The sequence below is a fragment of the Epinephelus fuscoguttatus genome, linkage group LG7 (genome assembly GCF_011397635.1).
Source record: "Epinephelus fuscoguttatus linkage group LG7, E.fuscoguttatus.final_Chr_v1".
Lineage (NCBI taxonomy): Eukaryota > Metazoa > Chordata > Actinopteri > Perciformes > Serranidae > Epinephelus > Epinephelus fuscoguttatus.
Genome location: NC_064758.1, coordinates 32,934,122 through 32,951,628, shown reverse-complemented (window position 1 = coordinate 32,951,628; position 17,507 = coordinate 32,934,122). Strand labels below are relative to the sequence as shown.

Sequence of the window (17,507 nt, the reverse complement as noted above, 5' to 3'; positions counted from 1 at the left end):
ACGACAAATTATCATTTTAAAGAGACACATAATTACCTCAAAGAGCCCCAAACAACTACAAAAAGACACAAAACAACCACAAGGAGACACAAAATGAGAGAAAGAAAGAAGCAAAACCACAAAAAGGATGCATATTAACTACAAGGGAAAGCAAATCAACCACAAAGTGACAGAAAATGACAACCAAGTGACACAAAATGACCAATAAAAGACACAAAACTACATTAAAGAGACTGCAATGACTACATAAGGAGACAAAACAACCACAAGGAGACACAAAATGACCGCAAAACATAAAATAAAATGAATAAAATGACAAAAGCGACAAAATATCACTTTAAAGAGACACATAATGTCCTCAAAGAGCCCCAAACAACTACAAAAAGACACAAAACAACCACAAGGAGACATAAAATTGCTTCATAAAGCAACACAAAATCAGAAAAAGATGAATAATAACGACAAAGAGATGCATAACCACTGCAAAGTCTGAGTGTCTTGCTCCTACATAGGAGAGGTGGTGGGGGCCTTTGCATATCTGTGCCCCAGGGGCCCACTGTCTCATAATCCGCCTATGCGTAGTACGCAGGAGGAGTAGTTAGTTATAGTAAATGTTTTACCTGTTACGAGAAGCATGACGGCCTCTCATTGGGGCAAATCTGGACAGCTATGCTTCTATTTTTAAGAAACACACCAGCAGCCTTGTGAGCCTGGCACCATTCAGGCAGCACTGCAGATGGCTTTGTAAGACAAGCTCCAACATCTACTGCCTGGATTCATGTTTGAGATAAAATTAAAAACAGGAAGTGCTGAGACAAACTGCTTTCAGAATAGCTGAGCTCAATTTCTTCCAGCGTGGAGGCAATCTATGGAACGCGGAGTGATTTTGAACCAATGAAACAGAGCCTGGCATGATTCATGAGCCACGCATGTAAACAAGAGTGTGTAAAGCTCGCTGTGGAGGACATCAGCTCTGATGGAGAATTGGATTCATAAGATTAACGATTCAGGGAGACGGAAGATTAGTTACAGACAATAGCGAGCTATTCTGACCATTGACTAATTGTATTGTGGATGCTCTGATGTGCACCAGATTAATGAACATGTGCTGAGTGAGTTCAGGCAGAATACGCTGTCAACCAGACCATGAACACATGGCTATAGGGCTACACTCTCTTATCTGTCTCTGCTGCTCTCCTGGCTTATACAGCACTCAAATATAACACTGTGAGACTGAGGATTTAACTGCGCTTTGATTCCACTCCTCTAATTCAAAATAAACACTATAGTCCACAATTAAGATCCTCATTTATCCCATCAATCATGTGACAACACAACAAAACAACAACCCTCGCAGAAAACAAGGCAATCCATCATGAGGCGGAAAGTCATCAATCATATTCTTTGTTTAAGAAAAAATAAACAAATAATAAAGCTGAAGCTCATTATGTTCAGGTCAGGAGGTGAATTCCTGAGGTCTTCCTTTAGGCCACGCTGATACTGTATCAGCACTTTCAAATATCATCAGGGGTAAAAACCTGCAGGTGCAAACATCAGACCTTGACTTACTGTATATTTTAAATACTCCAGTGGATATGTCCCTGGATTTGAGTGAAATCAGCTTAACATTTTCAGTCAATTTTATGGCGCCTCTGTGGCCTGAGTCTACACTGAGAGATTAATGACAGAAAGATAATTAATAGAGTTATTATATCTGTCCTGCTCTGTAAAATGTAAAATTCGAGTGCTGACTCATTAAACATAATGTTCCTGTGAGTGAGGACTTTTTGCCATCATTAATACATTTAGATTTTTATCTTTAACTGAGTGAAATGCTTGGTTTTTTTAATGGTTAATGCTAATTATTCTATAAATCCCAGAGAGGATGCTGTAAGAGAGGACAGCAGCTGAGTTCGGATTCCTGACACTCACAGAGTCATTGTGCCATCTGTTGGATTTACAGATAACTACAGCACTGTGTTTTTAGTGGAGACACATCCAACAACATTGTCTTCCTTAAAAAGCATGAATGATTTGTACCTGACATGTTCATTAAAGGAACTGCCACCAGTGAGTTGATAAATGTCTGATGCTCTTATTATTAAAGATGTTAGAGTGCTATTCTGGATTATGAGGCCCACTAATTAATGGAAATAATGAATTCTACTGTATTTTGATGACAAAATGTCAGTAATAGGTTTAGATAATTTGATTTGCATGGGTTTCTGAGATTCTATATAGTTATAAATTACATTTTTTGTTTGTTTTGTTGTTCTGATGTTTGTCTGTTTTTTGCTTCCACAGTTCATCCAGTTACTTTTTGCATTGATAACCAATGTCACAATAATTTTGGACAAAGTATGCTTTAAACTGGCATCTTAATTATGGTAACTACAGCAGAGCGAGTCAGCTCCAGTAAAAGATTCACTATATTTACGCAGAACAAATTTAACCCAGTCACAGGCACCGACATCAAATGTACTTTTTGTTTGCTTTCTTTTAGACTTGTTTGCTCTCAGGGTGCAGTTTAAGCATGATCATTAAAGGCTGCAGCTGCAGATGCTTCAGTCATAGTCATGTTTCTGAGTTGCAAAATTTAGTGGAAAGTTATTTGAAGTATAGTAATGCCAAGTTAAAAGCAACACAACTCAACACTGTATTACAATGTTTACGATAGGTTTGGCAGCCTGACATATGTTAGAGGTCAAAACGTGTTGAGGTTATCAAACTATTCACTGAGGACTGTACAATTGTAGGAAAGGTTTTAACATCTTTTACTTGCGTGATAGTGGAAATACCTCAATGTAAAACTAAAGGTTGAAGTAGAGAGAAGTATTATAAGTAAAATCTTGCAGTACCAAAAGTAAACCAATAATAACAATAATGATACATTTTATTTAAAGGCGCCTTTCTCACACTCAAGGACACAGTACTACAATAAATTAAAAAATACAAAACAAACAGTGAAACTATAAGAAATACACAGTGTGACTTAAAAACAGATTAAAATTAAAGTTGAAACAATTGAAAATTGTCAGGGACCAAGCAAAAAGACCAAAGAACAAAGGGGTTAAAAAAGAAACCGGTCAGCGTTTCGTAGTTATTTTATATTGACATGCCCTAATCAGTAAAGGCATTTTATAATATCCTTGGCTCTGTCGGTGTGCCTGAAGCAAGCTTTGTGCTTTTTTCTACAATTGACTATTTTCAACTTCAAGAGCACCTGGCACTCATCTGGAGTCTACTACCTCTCCCCTGTGAACGCTCGGTAATTTTTCTTTGGTTAAAAAAGAAGTTTGCTTTTATAAACTTGCAAACTTTGATAACAAATGACACAGGTGAATGAATTCTTTTTTTTTATTTTTTTTTTTAACTTTTTTATATGCAGGAATAAATGTACAGATAAATACATACATAGATTTGTTTCAGAGTATTCCCTCCATTTGTTGATTTTGATCTCACCCACCCAATCCCCACCCACTGCTGATGCAAAAATAAATAAATAAAATAAAAATAAAATTCCCTAAATACATGTGCACCATGCACACATTTAAATGCATGTACCTGCATGTACACGTAAGTACTGCCCTTTTATATACACAGGTAGGCCTACATATTTTTGAGACACAGCACCCAAGTAGAATTACGCTTATGCTTACACAAAAAAAATAAAATAAAATAAAAAATAAATAAATAAATAAATATATATATATATGTATATATATATATATATATATATATATACACATACATACATACATATACACATACATATTTAATACATACACATACATACATACATATACATATATATACATACATATACATGCATACATACATACATACATTCATACATCTATATACACACAGGCTACATATACACATACATACAAATGGCCTTATGGAAGGACAACTACAGTTTTTCTCAATTGTTTACATGCAATTTTGAAAACAGGGCTCCTTTTTTCAAAATATTCACACAATTATCCAAACACCACACTCAATTTTCATAACGCCTAGATTGTTTGCAAAATGACACACTTCAGTCAAAACATATACACTTCAGTCAAAACATATACACATATTTATAAAAATGCTGTTTTGTTTTCATCTCACTAACACAGTCTTCAAATGATCAGACATTATTGCAGTCAGTTACACACTACAGTGATCAATACAAAATACATTTGTAAAAACCCCTATTTTGGGAAATAGCTGATCTAGTGCTAGACTTTTTTGCCAGACATTTTTATGTAAGGGATAATTTAGATGAGAAAAAGATATTGTCAAACCCACAACATTCTTCACAATTACTTTGAGGTATACAGAGAAAGTACACAAATACAACAAACAAACACAACACTGATTGCAGACTGCTGCAGACTGAAAATATTTATTTCTTACCATACTCAGTTACAGTAACAGATCAACAATGAAAATCAGAACAAAATAGTAGTTTTTCTTACTACTGTAAAGTGTAGGCAAATAAAAATTCCTCTATTGGGTTTAGGAATGGGGAGTATGGTGGAAGGTATAAGACTGCAAATTCAGGGTGCTCATGGAACCAGTTGTGGACCAGAGCAGATTGATGGAAAGATACATTGTCCCAAACGACAATGTACTGCATGTGGTCCACTTGGTTTACAGTAAGCACCTGTGTGCTTCCACACCAGGTGGATGTGATTATCCAATTTGTTCATTACTGTGGTCGTTGGCAAGCAGGGGCCTTGTAATGAGAAGGAAGTAACCTCACAATCCTTATCTGTGTCTAAGGTGTGATAATGTGTGTAGAGTTTTGCAAATCACTGTGTGTAATTTTTTGCAAAAAGTGTGAAGCTGAGTCTGTGCTTATTGTTGTGCAACTATGGACAGGTGTTTTGCTTCTTGAGTGTAAAGAGCTGTTACGTAATTGTGTGAAAATTTTCATTTTAGTGCATAAACAACTGTAAAAAACTGTAATTGATCAAAATAAGATAAGAGAGGCTGCCATGTAGAATAGAATTTCTGGGCCGACCCTCGAATGACAAATTTGATTTTTTCTAGTTTAAGAAATGTAATCAGGTCCTCCGACAGTGATGAGGATGAAAGAGGGGCAGAGGACTTCCAAAGGAATATTATCCTTCTGCAAGCAAGGAGGGAGCTAAATGAAATAATGTTTAATCGTTTTGATGTAAAATTATTACTCTTATCAGGAACTCCAAAGATAGTGGTTTCTGCACTCGGCTGAACCTCCACCCCAATAATCTCAGAGATCATTTTAAAATAAAAGGACCAGAAATTTAACAATGCAGGGCATGACCAGAACATATGGGTTAGATCAACTGGAGATTGCACACATCGATCACATTTATCATTTATTTCAGTATAAAATTTCGAAAGTTTAACTTTACAAAGATGCATTCGATGCAGCACTTTAAACTGGATTAAATTTAGACGAGCACAGGAGGAAGAAGCACTAAAGAACCAAAAGCTTGATCCCAGCACAACATAGCCAAACTGACTTTATGTAGAAAAGCCCTTTCCAGATAATTATGTCATTATACAGATGCTATATTAGTGCATAAATATACAACACAGCAAAATACTGTAAATAATAATAGATTGGCTTTTTGTTTTTAGTTCCTCACATCTTTAAGTATGATCCCATACTACCCTTTTGACAATAAAATAGTGAAATTGGGGTTTGACTCCAGTCCATTTTGAGTTTTTGATGTGACATTAACCCAGAATGATCTTTAACTTAATCATGTAGGAAATGCTCACTTCCAGTTACTACTGATAATATTTAATAATGATATATATATCTAATAATAATAACCTACATATACATAATACTACATATTCTATATTTATGAAAAGTAACATACTGGTTTATACAGTGTAATGTAGCACAATGCACATATTTGTAGATTTTTATTTACTTTACAGACTGCATATTTATATTCTTAATATTTTACATATTTTTTTTATAAACTCACATAAAACTGCATAGAATCCAAACAGTAAAAAAAAGATAAATAAAATAACAACAAAGACAATGACAAAAAATGGAGAAAAGTAGACAAAAGAACTTAACTAACCTTATACAGAAAGTAAAATGTTAGATTATTATAATCATATATTATAGTATAATACTAGTGTAATAGTATAGTATGGTATAATATAGCACTAATGTTAAACATTGTAGTATAATGCTCATTCTATTTATTATTTTATTTATTTTTTTTTACTCTATATTTACAGTATATTTACTTCTTATTTAATACTGTTAAGTCACTTCCTCATTTTTTTTTAAAATTAATTAATTAATTTATTTTACATTGGAGCAAATGAAGTGATTCACAGTTTCCCCTCTGGCATCAATTAAGTATTTCTGATTATCACAAAATACATCACATTAAGATAAGATAAGATAAGATAAGATAAGATAAGATAAGATAAGATAAGATAAGATACACCTTTATTGATCTCATAACTGAGAAATTCCAGTGTTACAGCAGTCAAGAAAAAAGAGTCAGATTAAAGATTTCAAAATTAGACTTAAAAAACTTAAATAACTAGGCATGCAAATAAGTACAAAAATCCAAGAGTCGGCGATAAATAACAATAACAATAATAATAATAATGAAAATAATAGGAAGTGGATAATAATGAGCAGAAAATGAAAATGAAAATGAGCAGTGGATAAAGGGAGCACATCTAGTGCAAGTAATTGTATGTGCAAAACAGCAGACAGCTGTGGTGTCCATAAAGTGTCCATAGTGTCAATAAAGTGTCAATGAAGTGTCCATGGTGCAATCTACTGTGAGCAGTGCTGGTTATGTAGCCTGACAGCAGCAGGCAGGAAGGACCTGCGATAGCGTTCCTTCACACACTTTAAATAAATCAATCAGCATATTCATTGTACTCATTGATTAAAAAAATATATACATATGTCGAAAATAAAAAAAATAATTCAAACACAGAAAAAATGTTTCCTTATCTGAATTTCAAATCTATTTTCTAATAAATAAAAACATGATGGTGGAGGGGCCGCTCTTTGAATACATCCATGGGGGCAGCACTCCGGGGGAGGCGGGGTTGACCCGGGCAGAGGGGCGGGGCAGTTGAGAGGTCAAAGTTGATTTCATTTTGTCTTTTGTGCCAAGCAGAAGAGTGGAGTCCGATCGAACAGCGGCGTCTCTTCCCTCTTCCCCGGATCCTTTTAAAACTCCCTCCCGAACCTCTCCCCTTCTACCCTTGCCACCCTACCCACCCCCTGAACACTCTTCAAGGGACGGTTCGGGTAAGACCTCCAGAAATACGGCTTTGTTTCTCTTTGCCTCCCCCCCCGCCGGAGTGAAGGACAGGGATAACTCGGCGTGCCTCAGTGCGCTCCGTAGGCCGCGGGATCAGGCTATTTCCTGGATCAGGCGATGCTAACGCTAGCGACCTGGATGGAAAATTACAGAACTGTATTTAACTTTATAGCCGACCAGGAGTTAGTTGCTAGACGCTGGTTTTCCACGCGTGTTTTACGGATGTTGCGGTTAAATACTCCCGCTGCTTAGTGTTTCCTGTAGGTATTAATTTAGGAAGTTACGGTGGGAATGTAAAGATGCTAACTTAGCCTCCAAATCTTGCTTGCGTGACTAGCTGTGATGCTCATTCAGAAGCAGGATCTGCGATGTTAATGTTATCCTGTGAGCCCTGTGTTGCTACTATGAGTGTACACTCGACACACTTTTACTTTAACATAAAGAGGACGTTTGGTAGCTCGCATTTTGGTGTTTAATATAAATCTAAAAGCTATGTCGCCACAGCTGTTTAATGCCAGGAAATAGACATTGGCCCAGGGAGACAGTGGGTCATTGTGCTAACGTGAATGAGTGGACCCGGGCCAGTCAAACGTGAATTACTGAACTGAAACGCCTCATTCTTTTAACGTGGCTGGTTCACGTTATTAAAGTACAGCACCGTGTTAGCTGCATGCACTGCTCCATTGATCTGCACTGACAGCAGCTTCTTAGTAAACAAGGCTTTCTGTTGAGATGTCCTCATAGTTTCCAGCTACTATATTTGTCCCTGATGGTCACATTTTCCACTCTATTGCAGACATTCAACCAGTGACCAAAGACCCACTTTGTTGGCCGGCTTAACTCTGGATTCCACTGCAGCAATGGACTCAAGTCTGGTTGAAGGAGGACTTAATGTCACCTTAACCATCAGGCTACTCATGCATGGGAAGGTGAGTGTGTCTGCATGCTTTGTTTGGTGACAAGTTCAAATGTGAGCCTCACTTTAAGTCTCTATTCACTCCTGAGTTTAATTAGAGCACGCTCGACGAACACAAACATCTGTTTCACTGATTTTATTGCTTTAACGTGCATTTTTGTTCTTCTGTAGGAGGTTGGAAGCATCATTGGCAAGGTGAGTTGTTTATTCTGCCAGAGTGATTGCTATCTGCATCTTGCCCCTCGGTGTGTTTAGTAAACATTTGTGTATTTGTGCTTCCGTCACAGAAAGGAGAGTCGGTTAAGAAGATGAGAGAGGAGGTAAGATGCTGTAAAAAAAAAAAAAAGAAAGAAAGAAAGAAAGAAAGGACACGCTCATCATATCGCATCACATGACAACGCTGTGACTGATTGGATATTTCCTGTTTTGTTCCCCCGTACATGCAGAGTGGAGCTCGCATAAACATCTCAGAGGGGAACTGTCCGGAGAGGATCATAACCCTCGCGGGACCCACCACCTCCATTTTTAAAGCCTTCTCCATGATCATTGAGAAACTGGAGGAGGTTAGATCTGCTCACTGCATCCTGCATCATGTTACAACAACAGAATTCGCAGTTTTTGAAACGTCTAACTCTTCTTGTCGTGTCACCTTCCCTCCAGGACATTAGCACCTCAATGACTAACAGTACAGCCACCAGCAAACCACCAGTCACCATGCGCCTCGTTGTGCCTGCCAGCCAGTGTGGCTCACTCATTGGCAAGGGTGGCTGCAAGATCAAGGAAATCAGAGAGGTGCCTCATCATATTTCTTTATCATTTGTTAAGTTTGTGTCTGTTAATTGATGTGTCCTAACACTTGTTATTTGTTGGTTTGTGTCTTTGCAGTCAGCAGGAGCTCAGGTACAAGTAGCAGGGGACATGTTGCCCAACTCAACAGAGCGTGCCATCACCGTTGCAGGGACCCCACAGTCCATAATCGAGTGTGTCAAGCAGATCTGCGTCGTCATGCTTGAGGTACAGACGCTGGCTTTTGTAATGCTGGTTTGACTTTTTTGGGAATTTGTGATGTCTGTTATTGATACTCCTGATGGTTTGTTATTTTCTGTGTTACTGTTGATGTTTCTTCAATAGCCAATGGTGGATATTTCTGCTTTCTTAGTCTCCACCAAAGGGAGTGACCATCCCGTACAGACCCAAACCCTCAGGCTCTCCCGTCATCTTTGCAGGTGGTCAGGTAAACAATGTTTGTTCTCTAGATTGTCATTTACAATATTTGTCCCACCTCGGGATGGCTCACAACCACTGTTTCTTGTTCAGTACCAATATTGATACAGTAACCTTGAGTATCCGCCCGTCTTTCTCCCTCTCTTAAACAACAAATCTGTTAATACATTGTATGGATGCACTTCGTCTAACATAGCGATCTAAAAAACATCAAGCTCAAACCAAAAAAATATTTAAGTCCCTTAGAAGAAGAAATAAATGGCACACAACAGGACTCAGTTAGGCAATTCTACTGCTTCTTTTTATTTAAACCTTTTTCCATACACAGAACTTTTAGCAGCATTTTTGACTGGTCAGCACCATTCAAACACTCAGCTTTATATATCACAACACATAATGTAGCCCCAGTAACATAGCAGAACAAAAGTTGCTGTATCAGTCCCTTCGAATTTCACTAGCTGTTTTTGGAGTTGTTGCAGCCTGATTTCATGGCAGCCTTTCTAAAAAAATTGCAATGCTTGTTGCAGTGTTTATAGATGTTTTTTTGCAATGAAATAGTTGTGGTGCTGTCACGCATTCAGAGCGTGTTTATTATGAGCATTCAGTGTTTTCCCCAGAATTAGAATCTATTGGTGATTGTAGGGGGACGGGGGCAGCAACAGCTCGTAGATGATTAGCTGTTTTCCGGAGCTAACACAACACAATGTAATCTAATCCCTACTCATCATATTTTGCCGCTTGAACCGAAGCACTGCAGTAGCAGTTAACATATGATACTGAGCCGTTGATCTTGTACTGACACCAAAACAGCCTGACTTTCTCACTAAACCTATTAACTACTGCTGGGTAGTGTTAGCCATAGGCCCGTTTCCACCGCAGGAACTTCGGGGTAATTTTACGGGGCCGGGGCTGTTGGTGCGTGTCTCCACCACAGGGGCTAAACAAGTCCCTGCCTTGGAGTAAGTACTCAGAACGGCCCCGAAAAACTCCTGGCTGGGGCTTGGGGGTTACTTGGTGCTGATTGGATATACTCAAGGGGGGATGTGACGTCAACAGAAAGCAACAAAATAGCCGGCATTTTTAAAACTCAGCAGACGAGAGTTAGCTCGTTCATAGCTTCCACCGCCATGTAAACAAACTCAATAACCGGTCCGTGAAAAAAATATTTTTTCCAGCGGATATCTTAGTTACAACATGATCGAGCTAGCAAAGCAGTTTTGTATTGCTATGTGTGGTATTTATTCAGTTTTGGGAAATCACGATGTCTAGAAAGCATCAGTGGCTGCAGCTGACAGGGACAGCTAACAGCAGCAGCAAAGCTAACATCAGGACGTCATCTGTTAAAAGCCTCCCGTTGTTGGATACGACATAACTACTCCAGTTAGCTCAATCATGTTGTAACTAAGACATCCGCTGGAAAAAATATTTTTCCCCGGGCCACTTCGTGAGTTATTACAGGCACCGCTATCGGCTAACAGCTAACGGCGTCCCTACCCCCTACGTCGCCCCGGTCAAAATGGTCGCACAACGATTACGTCACATCCAGAGCCCGGTAACTTTACAGGAACCTTCCTCCTACTCCGCTCTCTCAGTGGAGACACTGCGGTTGAGAGGGCCGAGCGAGAGAACGTTCCTGTAGTAGTTCCTGCCCCTTAAATAGTACCAGGAACTTCTTCAGTGGAAACAGGCCTCATGTTATGCTAACAGTAAGCCCTGTCACTGTGTGTTTCAGACTTTGTCCCATGCAGAGAGCTCTGCTCCTGCAGCAGTAATCTCATGACAAACAGAGAGGAAAAAGGGGCTGAGCTGTTCAATACGCTGCGCACAGCTCTACAATAAAATGAGATTTTACCTGTTTTAAACAGTCAAATTTGCAATAAAGTTGCAGTGATTGGACAAAGATGCAAGTTCGCACCGAATTCACTGGGATTGGCTGAATTTGCGTTAATTTTTGCAATCGAGGGACTGTAGTGTACCATAACTTAAACATCAATAACTTAACATAAAAATAATTACATCTCCAGTATAAAATGTACAGTAGGACACAGTACAGTAAACATGGCATCTTAAAGGTCCAGTGGTTTGAATTTACGGGCATCTGTTGGCAGGAATGGAATATAATGTTAATAACTGTTTTCATTAGTTTATAATCACCATTGGAAAAAAAGTTGTGTTTTCATTACCTTTGAATGAGCCATTTATGTCTACATGTGGAGTGGTTCTTCTTCCATGGAGGTTGCCATGTTGTTTCTACAGTAGCCCAGAACAGACAAACCAAACACTGGCTCTAGATGGGGCCATTAGCATTTTCACAGTGCAACCGTAGTTCTCCTGCATGTTAGACACACAGGAGAGGTTAAGTTGTGCATACTCAATGCAAGATGCCAATTAATCTTACATACTGGTCCTTTAAGGCACTTACAGCTGAAACTTTAGGGTATGATTATACATGATACCAAGTTAGCTGCATTAAAAAAGGGTAGACAGTGCGAGCTCTAAAGTAACTCTACAGCTGGCATGTTCTTTTAAGGCATGTCGCACAAAACTCTGTTAAGAAGCACAAGAAAAATCATACATATCTTTGCAATGATATTTAAAATAACCTTTCACACGACAAGCATTTCTTCATAATTGCTTCAAAAGCCTTTTCACTATACATATTATATCATAATTCCCTCTTTAATGTCAATTTTATGTTGCCATGAAATCAACAAATTTCTCCTTCAAACAACTGTACAACTTTCTAGCTAAAAGCTACATTTTACAAGGTACATTGAACACATCATGAGAATATTATTATTTATCTTTCCCCAGTATATGCAACTCATTGCAACCTCAGTCAGCAGTTAGTCACGGCTGCTAACTGCTAAGATCGACTAGCTCTTCTGCTGCCAATTTCACACGGATTTGTCTTTCATAGTGTAGCATTATCAGGGGAAAATAAGCATCTCCTGTCGTGTCGATAGTGAGTTTACTGCATCTTTCATACCAATGGCGTCCCTGGGAAGATCTCTGTTCTTCCCCAACATGTTTTCTATTGTTCTCGGGATGACAGGATGCTGTAGTCTCGAGCCCTGCTTTTTAACCCACGCAAAATAGATGTGACACAAAGGAAAAAACATTGGCCACTGCCGTTGGATAATGTTGTTTAATTGGCCGATAGGCTGATGGCAGCCAACAAGGAGAATATTGGCTGATGCCAATGCTGCATCCCTAGAGATTGTGGCCAATATCAGGCCAGTACCAATACTTAGTATGGGATTGCTACATCCCCAGTCCCAGCAGTGTCCATTGTTTTGTTCTGAAGCACTTCTGGTCAAAAGAATTTAATTACACTCGATGTCATTCTGGTTGCGTCTGTGCTGTCTGTAGCATGCCTGGCTTTGTTCTTGTAGCAAACCAAGGACAGGGGACTGATGGATATTGGAGTACACTGTGTGTGACACTGCCACACCCTCCTAAGTGCTGTTCTCTCCTTGCAGGCATACGCTGTCCAAGGGCAGCACGCCATTCCACAGCCTGATGTAAGTGAAGGGCCCTCTGTAAGTGATCCAATATATTTGCAACTTCGGTCCTGGGAAGTCATGTCACCTTCTTATTTCATCCCACTGACTCTTAATTTTCCTCCCGCTGCCTGATATCCATGTAACTCCAAACATTAAACTTATTTAACATCTTAACGACTATTTCTTTTTACCCCTCTAGACTAAATCACCAGCTCCATGTTGCATTTCACATTTTCCTCCCATCATCACCGTCACCACTTACAAAAGGGAAATAATTACAAAATTTCAGCTTTGAAATGTCTTCTAGATTTTTCCTCATTCATGCTTTTCGTTTGTTTGCTCTCCGCGTCCTTTCCTCCATTGTTTCAACAGCTCACCAAACTTCACCAGCTGGCCATGCAGCAGAGCCCCTTCCCCATTGCACATAGCAACCAGGGCTTCCAGGGTAGGTGGACAGATTGAACGAGGGAATGTGATTACTGTAGATTTGTAATAATCCACCTCGTCAACAGTCTCATGGGCTTTCTTTGCATTTCTTCAGCTGGGATGGACGCCTCTGCACAAACTGCCTCCCATGAGCTGACCATTCCAAACGATGTAAGTCGCATTTATCTCCCATTTATTGTTCTTTGCAGAGAAATGTGATGCAGTTTTTAAGCAGCTTGTTTTCTTGCTGTTTGTGAGATTCACAGTGCTGATGTGCTCTCCCCCCCCCCTCTACCTCAGCTCATTGGCTGCATCATTGGCCGTCAGGGTGCAAAGATCAATGAGATCCGTCAGATGTCAGGGGCTCAGATCAAGATTGCCAACCCGGTGGAGGGTTCCACTGACAGAACGGTCACCATCACTGGCACCCATGCCAGTATCAGCCTGGCTGAGTACCTGATCAATGCCCGGTAAGAGGCTTTATGCAGCCGCAACACATCCATCACAAAGCAGCCAATCGACAGGAGCACAGTGGTGTTTTAGGCCTGACTGTTCACTTGGTATCTGTAGTTCTAAAACTCTCTGTAGTGCATTTTACAAAGGTTCAATATTAACTATGAATGCAACGATACACACAATTTAACTTTTTATTTTTATTTTGAAAAATGTAAATATTCACCACTTGCTTATTGGCCATAATTCTTACTGTAACAGTGAAGGCACTCAACTACTGACACATTGTGAATACGGAAGAATACTTAAAACAAAGGTCAGTAAAGCTCCATCATAAGGCTCCGACCTGTGCCGTGCTTTACGGCAGCTTTCAGTCCTTTATACAGAGCAGGTACAATGGACAGATTAAAGTGCACGTGTGATGGAACATTGTAGTGGGGCTCAGGCACTTTGAATACATGCTTTAATTTGGTGTTTTCTACAGCTGTTTATGGTTATATGTATGTAGTGAGTATCACTAGCATTAGTTACTTTAGCACAGTCCAAATGTTAAGGACCTCCCTGACCTCATTGCGTCCCCAGTTTGCAGACATTTCCAGCTGCTGTTCCTCTTCGCATTAATAGCCAAATGATGCAAGCTGCTTTTAAGATCTCTGGCCAGTGGGCTGCACATATAACGCATCCTCAAAACGTCACACTTGTCCTGTCCATGGTCCAATCCTGTCAGCTGTCCCTTTTACACGGACGTAAATTGCGGCGCTCTACCTCCATTGCTTAAAGGCGAGGCAACTCTGTCCCCCATTACACGATTGTATCTCTTATAAAGATGGCAAGGCTGAATAACAGTCCTACATTTCCCGCGTTGAGCAGGCTGTTGAAAAGGGGCTAAAGACACTACCAAGCCTTCATGCTAATTAATAATAATAATAAGAGATAAGACTGGGAAATGAAATTGGTCAGTGTTCACTAAGGCTTTTTTTTCCACCGGACTAATGTTACTTGAGACAGATTTTATTGGTCACTTTGATGAAGGTAAAAGACAGCAGAATCTTGACTGGTGCTCAAAGTCAACCACTGTAAAAACTGACCTTTCCGGTACTTATTTATTACACCAGCCAACTGTAAAATGTGAAATATTTTCTAAAAATAATGTTAAGCCCTGTACGGATAAGTATGTAGCTTTTACGTACACATAAAGTAACCATAAACCCTTCCTGTTCAGCCTGGCCTTTAGATTATATGTTTTATGCCCATTAGAAAGTAATTCATTCATATTTTAAAATGTTTTTATTCCTTCTTATCTTTTATATTTGTTACCGTCTTTCTACTATCTACTTTGCTTTCTTTAGTTTGAAATCTATTTCATTCAAATTTATATTTCTTGTTGCATTAGTCTAATTTTTTTTAACTGTTTACATTTTAACTATCTTATGATCTGCTTGTAAAGCACTCTCAGTGGCACTAGCCTGTATGAAAGGTGCTGTGCAAATAAAATGTGATTGATTTTACTGAGGCATTAGAGTGGGATGAGGGTAATGTATTTATTATTACCAGAGCATTGGACAGGTCAGTTTTTAGAGACAGGAAGTCCCGCTCAGACAGGATAAAAATATCAGGAGGAAGTGGATGATAGAATATTTGTCATGCTCCTGAATTATCTGACTTATCATCGTTTTGGGGGCAGCATTTTCGTTATTACTAAATGCAGAAGGTACTTCGTAATTGTCAAGGTCATTCTGCTGTGAAATCATGTGCCACAAAACTCAAATTGCCTATGACTATGCGAGACACCACAGCAAGCAATATGTCTGTGTCTAAAGATTTAATTGTGCTGTATGATCTCTTTATTTAGATATTAAGGTATTAAAGTTTTCCTATTTTTGTGTCGTGTTCCTCAGGCTCTCTTCTGAAGCTACTGGACTCGCAGCCAACTGACATGGAGGATCTTCATCAGCACCTAACGTAACCCCTCCCCCTACTTTTTACCAAGAGGTCCCTTATTGAACTTAATGCAAAAACCAAGTACTATAAACTCACTGTTTTCTCCTCTGCTTTGGTTAGACACCTACTCGGTTGTAATTACACCATCGTCATGATATTGGTATTTTATTTATTTATTATGTTTTTAAATTCCCATTGCATATAGTTTTTAAAGACTTCCTTCTGTTGTATTTTTCCTCTTATTTTACTGTATATCTGTATGAACTTCTTGATATAGGTAAAAAGTTTTGGAAAAATCTGAAAAGGCATAAATAATGTTTTTCTTATGTCAGATTTTTCTTAGAAAATGTAAAAAAATGAAGAAAAAAAGAAACACAATAACATTATAGATGGACTGTTCTTTCCCTTTTAAATATCTATTTATTTTTATTTAATACACAGCTCCTTGTAAGAGTAGAAGTCATTGATATTTGCCATCTTCTATTTGAAGCTGTACTTCCTGAATGAGGCATTGTGGGTTTAACGGGTTCAGTGGGTGTAAATGATCTCCAGGTGAAGATGTATGCAGGAAAAACCCTTTTTAGTCAGGAGGTAATTTATCCCTTGTCGAGTGCGGGTTCAAAGGAGAATTTTAAGCTACGTTTTTGTCTCACCTCTAATTTGCTGAGTAATTGTTTTGTGTCATTCCTGTGTTTCCATCCGTTTTATTTCTCGATCAGGACTTTTGAGCATTGTTGTGTATTGGATTCTGATAAGGGTGGGTGGGCCTTGGTCACCAGGTGTGGGCCTGAATGAGAGGAAAATATTTTCTTTTCTCTGAAATTACTAAGACCATAGTAATGACGATGATGATGAAAATAACATTGAAATGTTTGTTTTAAATAGAGAAAATATTTTTTTTAACTGCAGGGCTGGGGAATGCTGCAAGGGGCAAAACTACAAGAAGACATATTGGTCTTTATAAGTATATTATGCTGAGGTATTAAATTATGATTAACTAGAAGGAGAATTATAGAATTAACACTAGTTTCCTGCTATCCTTTTTTGCCTGGGTCAGATTTTATTTTTTATTATTCTTTGCAGGATGAAGAAACTCACGTTTTTGTGCACGTTTTCAAACTATTGTAGATCTGGGTGCAATTAAATTGTTGAAGAAATGAAATGCAGAAATAAAAAAGATGTGAAATGCTTAAACAGTTGTTTGTTCTTAATGTTGTATTGTTAACGTTAATTCACAAAGGCAGCTCACTGGACTACGTTGTTATCAGGGCTCCCTCTAGGGGTGGGAATCGCCAAAGGACTGGCAATATGATTTTATCACAATACTTAGGTCATGATCAATATTATTGTGATACTGTGATATGCTGAGTATTATGATACAATATATTACGAATTATTACCTTTTTCCCAACTGCTTATTATTTCCCCAAAGGAAAACTTTGTCAACGTCAGTTTTACCTCAGAAGATAAAGTTTTCAGTCTGTTTATATGACTTTAATCATTAAATCATTTAATCATTTTTATTGTGGCAAAATATGATGCAAAGAAGTCAGACCGACCAACGCCATCATAAAAGCTGCCAAACTAAACTGTTGGCATATTTAATGCCTTCTGAGGCCAGATTAAGCACAAGTTAAACACTTAACATGCAGGTATCCCGCTAACTGAATGCCTGTGACATTCTTGTGCTGCATTTTGCCGAAGGTCTTTGGTGTACTGCTGGATTTTGAATTATGTGAGACA

The 17,507-nt window shown here is 38.6% G+C and overlaps 1 protein-coding gene across 2 annotated transcripts; it reads left to right on the top strand.

The window, feature by feature from the left end:
• Positions 1-7,136: 7,136 nt before the first annotated feature.
• Positions 7,137-16,958, top strand: LOC125891498 (poly(rC)-binding protein 2-like). 2 transcript variants are annotated; one of them, XM_049580835.1, is made up of 13 exons: positions 7,137-7,285; positions 8,095-8,227; positions 8,386-8,409; positions 8,502-8,534; positions 8,661-8,777; positions 8,875-9,006; positions 9,100-9,228; positions 9,374-9,448; positions 12,921-12,962; positions 13,317-13,389; positions 13,486-13,541; positions 13,671-13,840; positions 15,722-16,958. In XM_049580835.1, the coding sequence occupies exons 2-13, from the start codon at positions 8,159-8,161 to the stop codon at positions 15,756-15,758; spliced, it is 957 nt and encodes a 318-aa protein (XP_049436792.1). In that variant the 5' UTR covers positions 7,137-7,285; positions 8,095-8,158; the 3' UTR covers positions 15,759-16,958. The 2 variants fall into 2 exon arrangements, with proteins under 2 accessions (XP_049436792.1, XP_049436791.1); XM_049580834.1 differs by having other exon boundaries at positions 12,921-12,980.
• Positions 16,959-17,507: the final 549 nt, after the last annotated feature.